Source organism: Calidris pugnax, unplaced genomic scaffold (assembly GCF_001431845.1).
Source record: "Calidris pugnax isolate Ruff unplaced genomic scaffold, ASM143184v1 scaffold27, whole genome shotgun sequence".
NCBI classification, from domain to species: Eukaryota; Metazoa; Chordata; class Aves; order Charadriiformes; family Scolopacidae; genus Calidris; species Calidris pugnax.
Genome location: NW_015090893.1, coordinates 2,834,057 through 2,850,578, shown reverse-complemented (window position 1 = coordinate 2,850,578; position 16,522 = coordinate 2,834,057). Strand labels below are relative to the sequence as shown.

Below are 16,522 nucleotides of genomic sequence, written 5' to 3'. Positions count from 1 at the left end.
TAACTTTCTTTCAAGGAGGAGAAGATGCAAGTTAGAGTACAGACACAGTTCTCTTTATCATTTGCTGTGTGTTTGATTTCTTCTGACAACTTTATTGTCTATGTCCTGGATTTTGTTGAACTACTTTACTGTATAAAACAATGACAATAAAAATTTTCAATCGGTTCATTTAGATGGAAGTTACCCCTTCAGTTCACCTTTCTGGTAATTTTTTTTATACCCTGGTTGTCTATGAGATGCAACTGAAAAGAGCACAGGGAGATTTGTATGTGCTTAATTGACTCTCTACTGTTACTATATTTGATCAGCAAAGAGCAATCGCAGAATTAAAGGGTTGGAGGGATTAGAAGATTGCAGATGCTCCACAGAATAAGGTTCACAGCCTTCTTACTTCAAATGTAGTGGCCAAATCCTTACATACTGATTGAAACAGCAGGCAGATTGCATCAAAATAAGAAAGGAAAGTTACGGTTTGAATTAAAAGGTGGCATTACCACAGATGTTCACCTTGAATGAATAAAAATGCCTGTATTAAAAGTGGTTATCTCATTTGATTTATATTTGCTTTTATTTTATAGGACCGTGGGTCACTAGGAATAGCAGCATAGACAGTGGAGAAACAGAAGTTGGCCGCAGGGTCACTCAGGAAGTGCCCCCGGGAGTTTTTTGGAGGTCTCAGATCCATATCAGCCAGCCACAGTTCCTGAAGTTCAACATATCCTTAGGGAAGGATGCTCTTTTTGGTGTTTATATAAGAAGAGGACTCCCACCATCACATGCCCAGGTACTTTATCAATGTATTTGTTGGCTTTAAATGTCAAAATGCAAAAGTTTAGAGCATCTGGGTTCGGTTTATGTTGGAGCTTCTGGAGCTCAAGGTTAGGGGTTCCTGGGAATTATTTAATTTGTGATAGTTGACTGATATTGAGATTTCTAGGTTATTACAAACCTCAACAGTACATTGATAAAAGAAGTAATCAATTATGTTCCTGCCCATTCAGGTTTTTAAGGTGACTTACAGTTTGGCACTCAAGTTTTTGAATCTCTGACAAAATCTTGGCACCAATTGGGATAAACCTACCCAGTAATACACCAGTCAAAATTGTGAGAGATGTTGGTCAAACTTAGGGTATCAAAGCACTGTATATGGTTGGAATGCATGCATAGCTAGATGTGCTAACATATAATTTTCTACTTTCATAGAAGTTTTAGTCTCCGTGGGCTGTTGGAGTGGCATCACTGCAGTATGCAACAGACTTTGGCATCGCTGCTGCCCAGCCGTGCAGTAGTGTGTGTTTGAGAGCTTTAATTTCACTACTGTTCCCTCAAGGACAGTATTTAAGTATAATACCTGACTCGAACATGGGGCAAGTCTTACCCAGTTCTTCTTGATTTCTAACCAGCCTCAAAGATGAGAAATCAGTAACACTGCATTTCTACAGTGACCCTGCAGTACAGAGCTAAGGGCTGTAACTAAAGATAGTTTTAAAGTTAGTGAGACCAAACTTGAGTATCTTTTTCTTTTAGGTTGTGCAATGGGTGTTTTAATGTCTTGGCTATTAGAAGATATAGCTATATATTCTGTTACAGAGAGAATTTTTTTTATTATATCAAAAAATCATTAATGTGAATGGGAGGATTCCAGTTTACTTAGACTGGCACTGTAATGAGAAATAATATATTTGCAGTTACACACTCTAAAGGGAAAGAGCCTCATTCTTTGGAGTGCAAGGGAAGTAGAAATAACAACCAGGTTTTGGAAAGGACCCATTCCTTCATGCATATGCTTGCTGCTAAAAATTGGTTCTTCTTTCAGAAATGATCACCTAAACTTAAAATGCAAAATGCTTTACGGTATATGATGTCCAAAAAGCAAATGTAGAACTTCATGATCCCTTTTGAGAAAGGTGACTTGCCATGATTTGGAAAGAACTGCTGCTACTTTTTTTTTTTCATTTAACAAAGCTAATTGTAATTACGTAAATGGTTAAAATGCATGATCTAAGCTAAAAGCCCAGAGGCTTTAACATAATTGCATTGATACATACTGCCATATAGGGAAGGTATATTCATATTGCCTGCAAGAAGATATCAGCCCTAAGTGAACTGTGTCCATGTGCGTGCGCAAACTCATGATACAAACAGTGAACCAATTAATTTTCTGGGAAAAACTACACTTAACATTCACTGTATTTTGGATCTGCTTCCCAATGTAAGGTAAATTTATGGAACTATTCTGCATTGACTCTTGTTCCTTGGTGTTCATTCTTGCCTGTAGTCTGAATTGAGAAGCAAAATCTTTAAACAGATTTGGGAGGAGAGGAGAGAAGAGGTTTACATAGGTTTATGTCCTCTACTTATAAGAATTTGTGGACAAGGAACTTGTCCATCTCTCCATCAACTCCATGATCTCCATCAACTTCCTGTAGTATGCTGTTTTAAAATGATCTGTGAATTATTGAAGGGATATATACCCATCTGGTAAGAAGTAAGGATCACCAGTCCACATCCCAAGGAGGAGAGGGCAAGTGGTCAGTTTTCCATATAGCTAGAGGTTAACATACAGCATCCTGAAGTTCTGTACGAAGACTAGATAAATTGGGGAAATTTTAGAGGGCTGTTGACTAATTTTCACCCATTTTCAGGCATCCATGAAACACAGGAGACGGCCACAGAGAGTGCGTTCCAGGGTGGGAGCCTTTCTTAAGAATGTTTTGATTTTGGCTGTAATGTTTCAATATGTTGTCTTGAGGGCAAAATTATGTCTATGGATCTTTAACTCTTGCAATGAGGTAATGACATAATTCATTGAGCATATATTATTTAATTCAGAATTTTGGCACTCATTTTCCCTGTCATTCCACCATAAAAAACCCCAGCAATTTAGTTGAGGAAGACAAACAAAAGTATAAATCATGAAGTGAAAATGGCCGAGGGCAACCAAAGCTCCTATGCAATCATCACGGTTTGCTATGAATACAAGTTAATTATAATTGTCTGACTAAGACATGATGGAGGTATGCCTGTATCTTTTACAAGAAATCCAGTTGGATGTAACTGGTAATACAAAATATTTTTTTAATTCAAGCTGAACTGTTGTACTGTCATCAAATGCATTGGTTCTAGGTTTCATTATGATGCTCTCATCTGAGAAGGCTATGATCAAGCAAAGTTGCTCTTCTTTCTTTCACTCCACCTTAAGTGGACAGGATATAAATTCCATGACCTTTCTGGTGAATTAAGTAAGGCAGAATATTTCTACTGAGCTGGTTTCCTCCTCGGAGAACCTGTTTTCCAGTCTTTAGAGGAAGCAATTCCAAGCATCTTCCATGACTGGAGTTAGTGAAATCCACCAGTATAATCTGCAGAATTGCTTTCCCATATTCATGCAGGGTCCTGGTGCTTGTCAACAGGGTGGTACAGCAGAAGATTGCTTGGCGTCTTTGCCCAGCAATCAAAATTCAGCCAAGCTGCTACCAAGAGAAATAATTTTAGAAAAAGAAAGGCAAGCTGTTACAGACCTCAGTTAGTGAAAAGAAGCGTTGTTCTGACAGAAAGGAGCAGAATGGTTTTGTATTAATGAAAAGTTGACACCAAACAATATTTTAAAATTGAAATTTAAAATCCTTGTTTCTGCAGGTTAGGGACATGAGCTGTAAAGCAGTGAACAACTACACTTGACAGTTCATCACTGATCAGTGCTGATATGTCAAGCCAAGTAAAATCCTTTGTGGGAGCAAGTCAATAATCAGCAAATTAGGTACATGATTAACCTGAGACAACAAGATGCAGTTCCTGTCTGAGAGCCCTGCTGAGATTTAACCTTCTCAGTATTACTGTTTAGCAAATATTCCAAATGCCTGGTTTAGTCAGTCAAACTGATGTAGCTGTAAACTTGTCGAGAAGCAGCCTTGTGTGCTGTGTGCAGGGAATGGAGCTCTGGAGGAGAGGTGAAAATGCAGTTTTGAGTGGCAAGCAGGCTGCAGACAGGAATGCATTGCTTTCAGGCAAGATTCTTCCAACCTGTGTAGCACTACGTAGAAATAATAAAATGCACGCTGCAGGCTTGAATGATAAATAGGAAATTAGTGGAAGATAGTCATAAATAAAATGGATAATGTATAGAAAATGAACTGTACATGTCAAATAATGCATGAAGTGACTCTACAGAGATTACAGCAATTATGATGTTACTACACATTGGTAGAACGTTCCAAATGACGCATGAAATAAGGTAACCTTATAGAAACATCACTGTAAATAGGCATTACATGGAGTTGTGTTGTTTTCAGTTCCAGCAGAGTGTTCTATACTTACAAATTTTTCATGTCAAACTGAAAACCGTTTTCATTTAGAACAACAGGAAATGCCTTTATTTGAAACAACTTGAATAGCTGGGACCTTTGGTGTTACCTTGTTTTTTAGCCAGTGCTCAAACACATTTAGGTGCCCTGACCACCTTAAAGTTACCTGATGGCAACGGTGCCGTTCGCCCTGAACGCGGGGCTGCGTTGCGCTGATTGCGTTGGGGCACATTCAAATGTTGAAACAAATCCGTTGGCTGCCGCTGTGGGTATCAGATGTTTCATGGGTGTATTTTAATGAATAATTACCAACTGGATTTTATGAAGAACTAATTTTAAAGCACTTTGCAAACAAGTGTCCCTGACATATGTTTTCTTGGCTGCTTAGGTCTTACAGGGCTTTGGCATAAAGACAAATGCTAGCCACAGTGCCAAACATGCTTTTTCCTTCTTCCCCTCTCCTCCCCTCCCCGGGTATGAATATGAATCCATTGTTAAGACAAGAGCTCTAGGAAATCTTTCTTTTCAATTCCTAATTTGAAACACTGTTAGGGATTTTGTGGAGACACGTAAATAGTTTCAAATTTAAGAAAAAACCCAAAGAGTGTGCAGGCTCTCTGTGTTTTTAGTTTTGACCCTCACAAGCTCTCATTACTTCTCTGTGCTTTCACAACTAGGTCACTTCTCGTGTGCAACTGGGCTCAGTCCATCTGGGCTATAGGGGTGGCTTTATGCGATGTGGTCACTACCATATACAGAAACTTCCAAAACTGTTTTTCTGACTCCTCATGGTTGCTGGAAAAAGAAAGTCATTATTAGCCTATGAATAAAATGCGTTGGAGGATAGAAAGCACTGAATGGAGAAATTATAAAAACAAATTGCCCAGAAAGAACTTAGTGTAAATTTTAGGTTTTTAAATAAAAGCATGCAGTTGGATTTTGTTATGCTGTGTAGTAAAAATACACAAGCTCGCTGAGAATGTGAATTTGGAATATTTTTAGAGAAGTAAGGCAGTAAGTAAGAAGAAGAGGCTGGCAAGTTACTTGATTATATAGAGCTTTAATCATAGTAAGTTCTTCCTCCTGCAAAATTGAACTCTGAAGATGTAGTCATTTGGGATTTCTGATGCATTTTATTTCTAAGCAGTTTTCCCCATTTTTCGTGACTTTTGGTATGAAGCCATGAAATATAAAGGGTCATTAAAACAACAACAATAAAAAAGACTCTGTGAAACTTCCAAATTACTTCAGAGATTTAGTTTGGTTTGACAGATCCATTCCCTAATTCATGGGATTTATTTGTCTCTTCCTTAGCAGTTGGGTGCGTTAGCTTAAAAATTCCACAGTTGTTTCTTAAGGATCATGAAAGCACTTTCATTCTTTTCCTATATGGGTCTTCTAATCTGTGCATATTTGTTAGTAAGTAGCTTTAAAGCAAGAGTGATATCTTCAGCATAATATTATTTAAAAGTAATATTAATCATACAAGTGCGGTAAATCAGAAAATCAATGGGGCCACAAGATGCAAAATGATGATTCAGCCAGCTGTGTGAAGAAATATTGTCTGGTTATGAATTCACAATACCATCTTGATGACTCTTCAGTAAGAGATTTTAGATTTTGGGGTACATATACCTAGTAAATGCCGACACATTAAGATTTGTACACCCAGGGATCCACCAGCAGATACATTATTTTCCTTCTTTTTTCCTCAGTCCAGAGGAATCCAAAGAGGCATAAAAAAATTGTGTTACATTCTATATCAGTTTGCACGGGTACATCACCATTCATAAAGTTACTCAGGTGTAGTCATTTTGGTTTTGCCTGAGCATGCAATAGTTCTTCATAGTTTGATTAAAGATGGGCGATACCAGTCCTAATTTTACCGAAATTAAAAGTCATGCCAAGGCACCTGCTCTCACTAGGTCACACCCCATCATTGTGAAAGAGATTCTGCAGCTAAAACTACTTCGAACAGTTTCAGCCTGAATACTCTTCCCCTTCGATCTTGCCAACTGCTGAGCCTTCTCTACTGTATGAGGTAGAATCAGCATCAAACAGAGGGGAGGCAGAGGAACCTGCCAGCACAAGCAGAGACGAACAGCATGTGGCCAGTGAGAAATGTCAGCTTTTATTGCTACTTCCTCAGTTGACCCTTTGTGAATGATTGCTCTGAAGAGCAAGATTTCTTTTTCCCAAGATGTTGCCCGAGTAATAACATTTCCTGAGGAGGTGATGAGTCTGTCCTTAACCCCTGACTGTTGGACAATAGGTTTTAGCGATATTTCCAAATGTCATTGATTTAAGAGATAGATATATGTGTGTTTGACACCTCTGATACTCTGAAAGTTACTGAGGTGCCAGAATTCTCTAAATCTCTGCGGTGCATTGGCTTAAATGTACTAATTTACCTGATTTACCTTCTCCTGCAAAAATCCTGTGTGAGAAAAGGCTCCAGTGGATGGCAAGCTGATATTAACAATTTGCTGAAACTTTTTGTTCCACTTCTCCTACTCTTTCTCACGATTAAAGGCACGGGAAAGAATGAGTAGGGCACTTACTGTGACAACAGCTTTCAGCATCAGTAGACCTGGGCACTAATTCCAACCCTGCCGTGGATTTCCTTTGTGGCTGCATATGGGTGTCAGTTCCACATGTTTAACAGGAAGACAATAGTACTTCCATACTTTTCGCTTTGTTGTAAGGATAAGTGTATCAAGAACTGCATATTGCTCATATATAACTGTTAGAAAATTTCAGATAGAAACCCCCAGTTTTAGAAGTGTAGCATGGCACTAAAGTATTAAACCAGTCCATCTGCCTGTCTCTCCTACTAGAAGGAAGAATCTTCGTTATTTTATTGCATATCGTGTATTATTTGCTAGAGCTCACTGCTAGTGAATGGAATACAGTGTTCTAGACAGCCCTCTGTGAATATTTAGTCTTTTTAGGATGCAAGATTACAGTTTTCTGTTTTAACTGAAAGCAAGCGAAGGTGTATGTTTTCTCAGAGCTGTCGCAAGCGCAGACTCTATGTGCTAGAGATAACAGAGGGAAATGCAGTGAAACTACTGGCAAGCAAGCACATGCTATTACTGTATTTTATTGAACACATACATCTTTCTTTAGACGTGTCTATCTATCTCTATCTACTCCTACGTAGATAAATGTGTCTAAAACAAGATGTGTTTTCATAGGGGACTTGTTATACAACTATCAAAAGATTAGATTTATTGTTTTTGTTGTTTCTTAAGGGCTTCCCTTAGATAGGGACTCTGGGAGCTAGTAAGATGAGCACAGCATCAGCTCGAGAGCCCCAGAATCACAGACATTAAAGACAGAAAAAAAACCCTATTAGGATAGCTAGTCCAGCTGCTTTGTTATGCAGAGTTATTCCCTGTTGTAGATTAACCAATATTTCTTCCAGTCCTGTTTAATTGTGTGATGCAGTGGCATCTCCGTTGGGAGGCTATTACTGAGCTTAATAGATGGGAAGCTTATCTGACATTCATCTTAAATTTCTTTCTTTCTTTTTTTAGTTTCATGCCATTAATGGTGCCATCCCTCTTATACTCTAAATAATCACTTGCTCTGTTTGATCCCTTCTCCAAAGATTAGTGTAATGTTCTACCTTACTTGGAAACCATGCAACCAGAAATTCTCAGTTTTCCTTAATATAAGTTCAATTCCTTCAGCCACTTGATTTGTGTTATTCCTTTCCATGCTCCCTCTGGTTTCTGTATCCTACTTGTCCCTGATTGTTCCACGTACAAACTCAGGTAAGCAACTCTTACTCTGTGGTGTAAACCTTGTACAGTGTATTTTTATGAGATGCTGAGTTACCTAATGTTAGACAGACCCGTTTCCTGTTTGTGCTGTTCCTGTTTGTTTTCATGTTCTGGGGGCTTCCATTCAATTCCGTGTCTGGAGCTACATCTGAAACTTTTGTTCCTCTTTCAGCAAGAATTTATTCTAGGTGATTGCTTAGTAAAAGATGTGTGTCTCATAGGTTGAAGGTTTCCAGCACTGAAAGCTTTGTAGGAACCTAAAATTTGATGGGTCAAATCATTGATTTCAACTTCTTTCTCAAAACCCAGCCTGCCAAAAAATACCATTTGTACATTTTTTGATCACCTCTGCAGAGCAAAGATGCATAATTCTATGTCGCTGTTTAAGAAAGGATAAGAGCCACAGAATCTCTGTGTGTTCCACGGTCGACTAGTAAATATTTGTTTTATATTGACATATCTTCCAGAAATACCATTTTATGACAAGGTAGAAGAGAAAATATAGTGTCAGATTTTTGAGCTGAAATATCATTCTGTATTCAGGTCTGTTTGTTTGGGGTTTTGTTTGTTTGTGTTGGTTTTGTTTGGGTTTTTTTTTTTTTTCTTTTCTTTTTTTTCCCTGTCTTTTTACCCTGCAGTATGATTTCATGGAACGCTTGGATGGGAAAGAGAAATGGAGTGTGGTGGAGTCCCCCCGGGAACGCCGAAGCATTCAGACCCTTGTGCAGAATGAGGCTGTGTTTGTTCAATACTTGGATGTGGGTTTGTGGCACCTGGCATTTTATAACGATGGCAAGGACAAAGAAGTGGTCTCTTTCAGTACAGTTATTTTGGGTAAGTATCTCCACAAACTGAGCATTTTTCCTCTCTGTTTATATCTTCCCTTACTTAAAGTCGTAATGCTTTTGGTATTTGGCCTGTTTATCCTTATGTTAAATTGTGTATTTTTTTTCTCAACACTACTCTTGTCAAAAACCCCAGTAACAGGGTGCTGATTTTAGTTTGCTGATTTTAGTTTGCTGATTTCTCTTTTAAAATTTTAGCATTCCCATAGATCATTAATTTAGTTCTGGGAAACAAGACTCAGATAAGTTCCGCCTGGGTGAGGGCATTTCCCAATTAATATTCCCCTCCTCATCTCTCTCATTTTTATATTTCTGATTTGCTTCTCTGGAGAAACTGCTTTACACCCATATGGAATAGTATCCAACGGGAGAGCTGTTTAATCTTAGTAGAAAGACAGCATAAGAAACTGACACCTGTGAATGAGGTTATTGTTTGCAGTCACTCTGGAGATTAATTGAGTTAATTAGCCATATGCTGTTTTATAGCTTACTACTCACCTGATAGTGGGTCAGCTCCTCAACATGGCAGAATCAAGAGCAGAAGAACATCTACCCTATGACCTGAGAAGTCAGTTTTGTTAGAAGAATAGGGTTGCATTTAGTTGAAAATCAAACTGAGTCTAAATTCTCCCAGCTTTATAGAAGATTTGTTGAACTTTGAAGCACTTAATGAACTTTGCTGAATATCTTGTCACAGTGGCATAAAAAATTCTGAGGTAGTCTATATGGTATTTTGTCCTGGCCATTTAAGTGATAAATGGCACGATGTTGTATAAATTTGTAATTCCTGTTAGTTTAGGGAAAGAGAAACTGCAAAAAGTCCAAGTGAGATTTTAAGCTTGATGAAAAATAGTTGGAGGTCTTTTCCAGTCATGCCTGATTAATGATATGAAGCTTAATTATTTCCTTTTACATTAGTATAAAATTCAGTTTGTTGGCTCAAGTCTCAAAGGGTGTAGGTGGATAGCCAATACTGCGTCATTAAGTATGAATATAATTGTTTGTGTTAACTTCAGTTGAGATGAAAAAAAATATTTTTCTTTTGTATGTGGTTTTGCAAGAGTTACTAGGTGCTGTGCATTTTGATATAAATATATATATTTGCCCATATAAGGCTTTTTTGCTTTTCCAAAACCAACAAGAACGTTTGTGCTTATATCTTCTTATGTGCCTTTTGTGCTTAGAAAACCTTGAGATACAATAAGGTGTCCTTAAAAGAGTTGCCTGGTCTAGGCTACAGCTTGCAAGAGCATCAAAGGTCTAATAGTCAGGTAGACTACTTGATAGTGCAATAATAGTAATTGGACTGAAATGTAGAGAAAAGTATAGTGTTTCATCCAGTTCAGAGGTTCTTCTACACACACCTGGTATCAGACGTTTCATAATCAAAGGATCTGAGACAGCTGAATGTTTCTCTGATCTGGAAGAGAAGACAGAATAACAGAAATGATGTTAACTCCCAGACAATACTAAATTTACCATGATTTTGAATACACAGAAAATGCTTTTTTGTGCCATGAAGTAAAATAATGATTAAGCCTATAGACAAGCTTCTTCATGAGACAAATCGATATCTTTGAGCATTACGTTTCAGTTTTTCTTTCCATTGCTTACATTAATTATTCCAAGAAGCCAAGCCTATGACATCTCTGAAAATTTGCTTTAGAGGTTTTTTCTTTTTATTTAGTGTCCTGTAACTGTGAAATTAGATTTAAACTTGTGCTTGAGTTTTTTTTCCTCTTTTGAGTTTAATTTGACAGAAAAATGCTCTGTATGGTATTGCTAATTCCAAATCCAGAATTTGCTTTCAGTGTTGTACAGCTGCCATTTGTTTGGTGTCTGGGACTGATGGAGCCATGTAGTTTGGGCCCGCAGGTCCCACAACAACAGGGAGTCATAGTGAAGAGTAACATTACATTCTGATTAGATTTTTTTGTTCCAATAATTCAGTGTTGAAAATATGTTCCACTGAAATCCAGCAGCTTTCAAATGAAAGTGATTTTAAAAACGAATTTCAAAATTGGAATTTTATTTCTGGGTTGTTACTATGCAAAGTAGTGCGTATATTATGCAAATAATAACAGAAGTTGTGGAAAGTAAGTATTTTTGTACAGTTGAAACCTTATCATCAGGCTGGTGTGCTTACTCTTCTCAGAGTATTGAAGTAATCAACACTTCAGTCAGTCACTTCAACTCTGGTGTTAAACCTCGTCCTCTGTTTTTACAGAACTCTTCTTCATCCTCTTGCATAGCTACTTGCACCTTTTTTATTAATTTTTTTAGGATGAAGAATGTTTGTCAGAGTAAAAGAGCTCCTCTTTGTCATGTTCAGCAGATGTTTCTGTCAGCTTAATTAATGAGGCTTTAAATGTCTGTAGAAGGAAAAGAAGATACACTCCTTAGGATAATTAGTTTCACGTGGAAGAGTGGTTGTGCAAGATCAAAGTCTCATTGCAAAAGGGAGATTGTAGATTTTCCTGATGAAGGAAAACATTTGCTACATAATATGAATTCAGACATAGCTGTAGAGATCTTAAGAGGCAGTGCTGTCTACCTGTTGGAATAGGGGGCTGGAGCGCTATCAGAAAACTTTGAGTTCTAATGGTGCTCAGAGACTTAATTAATAAGTGACTTTAGCATATCACTGCAGCTCTATACTTGGTCATGCTGCCATCAAACTTGGTACCTCTCTGCCTCGCCTGAACTTTGTGGTGTTAATATTATCAGGGATTGTTCTTTTAAGTATTTGAAGACAAAATAAAATGAAGAAAAATTAAGCAAATAATTTGTAGCCTAAATAGAAACCAGCTAATGTTCCTGTGATGCTTGTGTTTCAGATTCAGTGCAAGATTGCCCCCGTAATTGCCATGGGAATGGCGAGTGTGTATCAGGTGTTTGCCACTGTTTTCCAGGATTTCACGGAGCAGATTGTGCTAAAGGTATCGTTTTCCTTATGTTTACAAATAACCCCAGTGTGTGTTTGTGATGTATGGATCCGCAGTGCCTGCTAGTTAGCATGGGTCCAGGCTAGATTCAAATAGATCAATATGCATTTTTTTTTCTTAGATCTCTTAGTTAAATGTGATCAAGTGGAAGTTTTGCTGCGTTGCTGCTGAGCTTGCATAACTACAACTTTTTTTGTGTCAAAGGTAGTAGGCAAAAATGGCAAAAAAACCCCTTATTTTTTGTAAAAGTGGATGAATTATCATCAGTGCTTTCTGATAATCATTAACTGGTCTGCAACAGAAGACATTCTCTTCACTGATAACATGTAACATGTTCTGGCTTGGCTGAGCCTTACTTCTAGTACATAGCATCTTTCTTGCATATAAAATTACTCTTTGACCAAAGGAAGTTTGCCTTTAGGAAAATAAGTTGTGCTTGATAAAGTCTTAGAACAAACCTTTTCTTAAATGTTGATTGTAAATTTTATCAACTAAAATTGGGAGACGCATGAACATCAAGGATTAAACAGAAATCTAAAAGACATCTGTGGATTGGCAGTATGTGTTTACTAAGTCTTTCTGGGAGTTTGGGATAGCTGTTGTAGGGAAAAGTTTCATAAAGGAGGAACTCTTTAGTTTATACAGCTGGTATCATGTATGTTGCCTAAAATCAGTGACTTGGTTTGTATTCCCTGTTGTTCCTGAGCACAGTCATAACATCTTCCAGTTTGCTTCCTTCTTAGTTTGTGTGAGATTCAGGCACACTATCAATATCCTCTGCTTACAGTTGTTTTCCCCAGGGACAGGTTTGTTAGTGCTCAAAGGGGGAAGGCCTGGTGCTTGAAAGCTTTTTGAAACGCCTTAGAAATGTGCTCATTTCTTCTTAGATTCCTGTTCTAGTCCTGAGGAGAGTTTGTTGTGCCCCACCTCTTCCCCTGGTGTGTAGCAGGATGGCATCCACCATACCTGTGCATGTCTATGGAATACTCCTTCAGTGATCCACCATACCTGTGCATGTCTATGGAATAGACAATATCTGTTACAGTTGTACTGGAGTGAGTAACTTCCAGTCTGTGGCTCCAGATTTGGCTCTTGAAGGTGCCCCAGTACAAAGAAAAGAAAAAGTCTCCAAGGGCCTTTAAAACTAATGATGTTAGTTCAGTGCTAGCCCTACTTATTTTAAAGAATGTTTCAAATACAGTGTGCATGTTGTTTGATTAACTGAGAAATTAAGACACTTGGCAAATACATAGAGGAGATATCTATATATTACAAAGTAACTGGTGTGATAATGTATGCTATAAATACCCATTGACAGCTATATGCATTTCTGTGGTGTTAACCTGTGAAAATGTATGCATGCAGCGACTGTGTGCTTCACTGCCACTCTTCACACCTATGTGGCCATTAAATCAGCTCATTTGCATTTTGATTTGTGGAGCAATCCTGCATTCTATACGGAACCTCTGTGTAACACTGCATTCTATGTTAATTCTGGAAAACACTTCATTCAGGCTCTGTCAGATACATAGCTTTTCTATAGGGTACTTGTCAAACTGCATCTGTCAGGCTTCTCCTACTCCTCAGCACATTCCCTCTGCTTCTCACTTTGTCCTTTCTATGTTGTCTCTTTCCCCTCAAAAGCAGAAATAGTTCCTTGGAAGCTTCTTTCAACTCTCTTAGTGTTTTCTTGTCAGACATCGTGGTATTTCTAAAGAACAAAGAAGCTTGAAAACCACATAAAATGACAACATGGGTGCATTGACAGCGTTCTCGTGCTGCTGAGCAAGCACGTAGCTGCACGTGGAGATACTGGAGACCTACCCAGAAGTGTGTGCCAGAGTTGGGGTGTAAGGGCGTGTGCCTCACCCATTTCACAGGCGCTGTCATTCCCCTTCTCGTGTTCACAGATTTCTCTGTTTACTTGAATCCTGATTGTATGGGAGAGCAGTTTCGGAAGACAGAAATCAGAATTGGGATTGCATGCAGGGTAAAACACAGCAAAATGAGATAGAGAATTAAATCTTTTGTAGTATGTTAAATGTGTGGAAATATGTTAATACACATTTACCATAAAGTTAAATTTATATTTAAACTGTCACAAGTGTGGAAGGATAATGATTTTCTTTCCGTCTGATTTTTTTTGTTTATTATTATTGTTTGCCTAGGCGCACATCTTTCAATGTTTCAGTTCTCCACTGTCAAATAATATGAGACAAGACTCAAATAGAGAAATGTGGAGAAAATGTGAGTGAGCTCTTCAGATGGCTTTTAAAACTTGATTCATGCAATAACACAGCAATCTAAGAGCTTCACATTGGGTGAAACCCAAGTTTGATAGAGATGAAGCCGTGACCCTTTACACCAGTGGATCCTCAGTTATAGGGCTGATCTTGAGGGCATCAGAGACAATGAATCTTGAGGGAAGTCACCTGCAAATTATTTGCAGAGGGTGGACAGGGACTCCCTCTGTTACTTTACTCTGTCCATGTAGTTCTAAAAGATAAAAATGAAGGAAATCTGAGAGAGAGCACAGATTTTACTTTGGATCCGTTAGTTCCCGGAAAATACCATGAAGATTATTAGAAAGAGATGAACTTTTGTCCCAACCTACAGGCTGAAATGCACTTCCATACCTTGATTGAAGTGGCAGAAATTCCACCCTCTCAAATGCTCTTGCCAAATATTTGGGGGTTTTATTTCTCTCCCTTATCTGTGGAAATAACTTCTACTCAGGTAGGCAGTATCAACAAATATACTCCATCCTTGTTCAGGCAAGAGTCCCTTTGAGATCTTTTGGAGTTTAACCTAATTAAGAATTCCATCTAACACACAAAAAAAGGTCATGATACATGTTAATCCCATGAGGATGAAATATAGCATATAAAGAAAAAGGAAGTCTGATAATCAATAGATAATTTAGTGGGTGGAGATGGATCCTGCTAAAGAAGATGTGGCTAGTTAAAGCCAGTGGAATATTTGCACTAAATTGAACTGCACTGTGAGTAACCTCTCGTGCACAATTAGCTCGAGGAGTTATTGATAAGAAGGGATAACATGGCCAAGGATCGATTAAAGAGTCAGACATGCAGCTATGATTGTGTTATTTTGGTGTGCTGTCACTTTTTTATTTTCATCTCTATTTTTCTGTAACCTCTGTAACATAACCACCCAAGTAAGTCAAGACATCCTTCTTACTTAGTGTTCCCACTGTTAATGTCTGAGAATAGTTTGGTCTTTCAGCTGCCAAGTTGTGTGGTAAATCTGCAAGCAGGCGTCCTTCGTCGTGTCCTGCTTTTCACCATTTGTAGAGTTCAGTGTTTCAATGAGTTGGGCTCCTAGAAGTGACTCAGAGTTGGCTGTAATTTCATTTCATCTCATAATATTTTCGAAGGGCATGCAACTCTTCCACTCCTTTAACAAAAATTCTTCCAAAGACACTGTCGTATTCTGTTTTGCAAATGTGTCCAGACCCCCCCTTTAATTTTATGGTGTAAAATACTAGGATTTGGATCGTAAGCATACTTGGCTAATCTGAAAAGGTGAAACAATGTACCATCACGTGGGATTTCTGTATTGACATGATGAGTAAAGCCTGTTAAGAGGTGTCCCATTTGGTGTCCCATTTGTAGAAGGAAGAAACTGGAGTCAAGTAGCTCATGTTAGCTGCCATAAAGTTGCCGTTTAGCAGATACTTTTAGTTGATTATGCAATGTAATAAGAAACGTTTAATATTTTAATCTAAATGGATTGAAGGCTTTTGGGTTTTTTTAAACCGGAAATTTGTACTATGTTTGATTGGTTGACTTTTTAATCTGATTTTAAGAACTCTTAATGATTCAGATTTATGTTATACGCAGTTTCTTTTCCTGTTCTCCTTGTGTGGGTTTTTCATTATTTTATTTTCATTCTGTTTGTTTTTGGCTTACTGGCAAAGGACGGCGCCACTTTAATAAGTATAAAAAGAAGGGTAGGTTTTTTTAAATTTCTTTTTATTTCTTTTGCGACGTCTATTTAGTTTGAAATAGTTACTAAGCTGTAAAGTGTAGTCTGTCTCTTTTTAAAGTAATTCTAATTGATTTGCTGTTTCTGATGATTGCCCAGGCCACGATAAGAGTTCCTACCTGCCATTTTCCTTGTTATGTGTGTACTGTTAATCTCTGTATAAAAATGTAAAAAGCTGTCAATTTTTAGGTAAGTAAGGTATAATTGCTAGAAGTAGCAACTCTTGCTTTTTCTCAGTTGTTATTCGAATTTCATTTGTTTGGGTCTCTTCTTGCTCTGAGGTTATCCAGAGGCATAGTGCTTGGGCACTGGTGCATAAAGTAAAGTTTTTTTGTTCTATTGAATACTCTGCTTGAAACTATTCTCTTAGTACCGTGTCCAGAATACTCCCAGTGGCATAAGAGCTGCTGGGAGTGATTGCAGTGGGGAAAATGTGAATTTCAGAGTGCATCTTGCTGAATAATTCAGGATTTAGTTCCTTGCTGTAGAGCACGTGGCGCACATGAATGAGGGGCGTCCTGCGTATGCTGGTAATGTATAGGAGTTAGCTTTTTCTCTCTGTGTGAGTAAGGAAAACAGTATTTGCCTTCATAACCTGGGTAGAAATTTTAGGAACTTTAGAAAATCTTGCAAGC

At 38.0% G+C, this 16,522-nt stretch overlaps 1 protein-coding gene across 7 annotated transcripts in view; it reads left to right on the top strand.

The window, feature by feature from the left end:
- Nucleotides 1-16,522, top strand: part of TENM2 (teneurin transmembrane protein 2) — a 479,584-nt gene that overhangs the window by 360,823 nt on the left and 102,239 nt on the right. For 4 of the 7 annotated variants that reach the window (XM_014948060.1, XM_014948059.1, XM_014948058.1 and 1 more), the window contains 4 exons: nt 579-784; nt 8,731-8,926; nt 11,775-11,876; nt 15,820-15,852. In XM_014948060.1, the coding sequence (XP_014803546.1) occupies nt 579-784; nt 8,731-8,926; nt 11,775-11,876; nt 15,820-15,852 (537 nt within the window). The remainder of the gene's footprint in view (nt 1-578; nt 785-8,730; nt 8,927-11,774; nt 11,877-15,819; nt 15,853-16,522) is intronic. The other 3 variants (XM_014948063.1, XM_014948062.1, XM_014948061.1) reach the window with 1 other exon arrangement.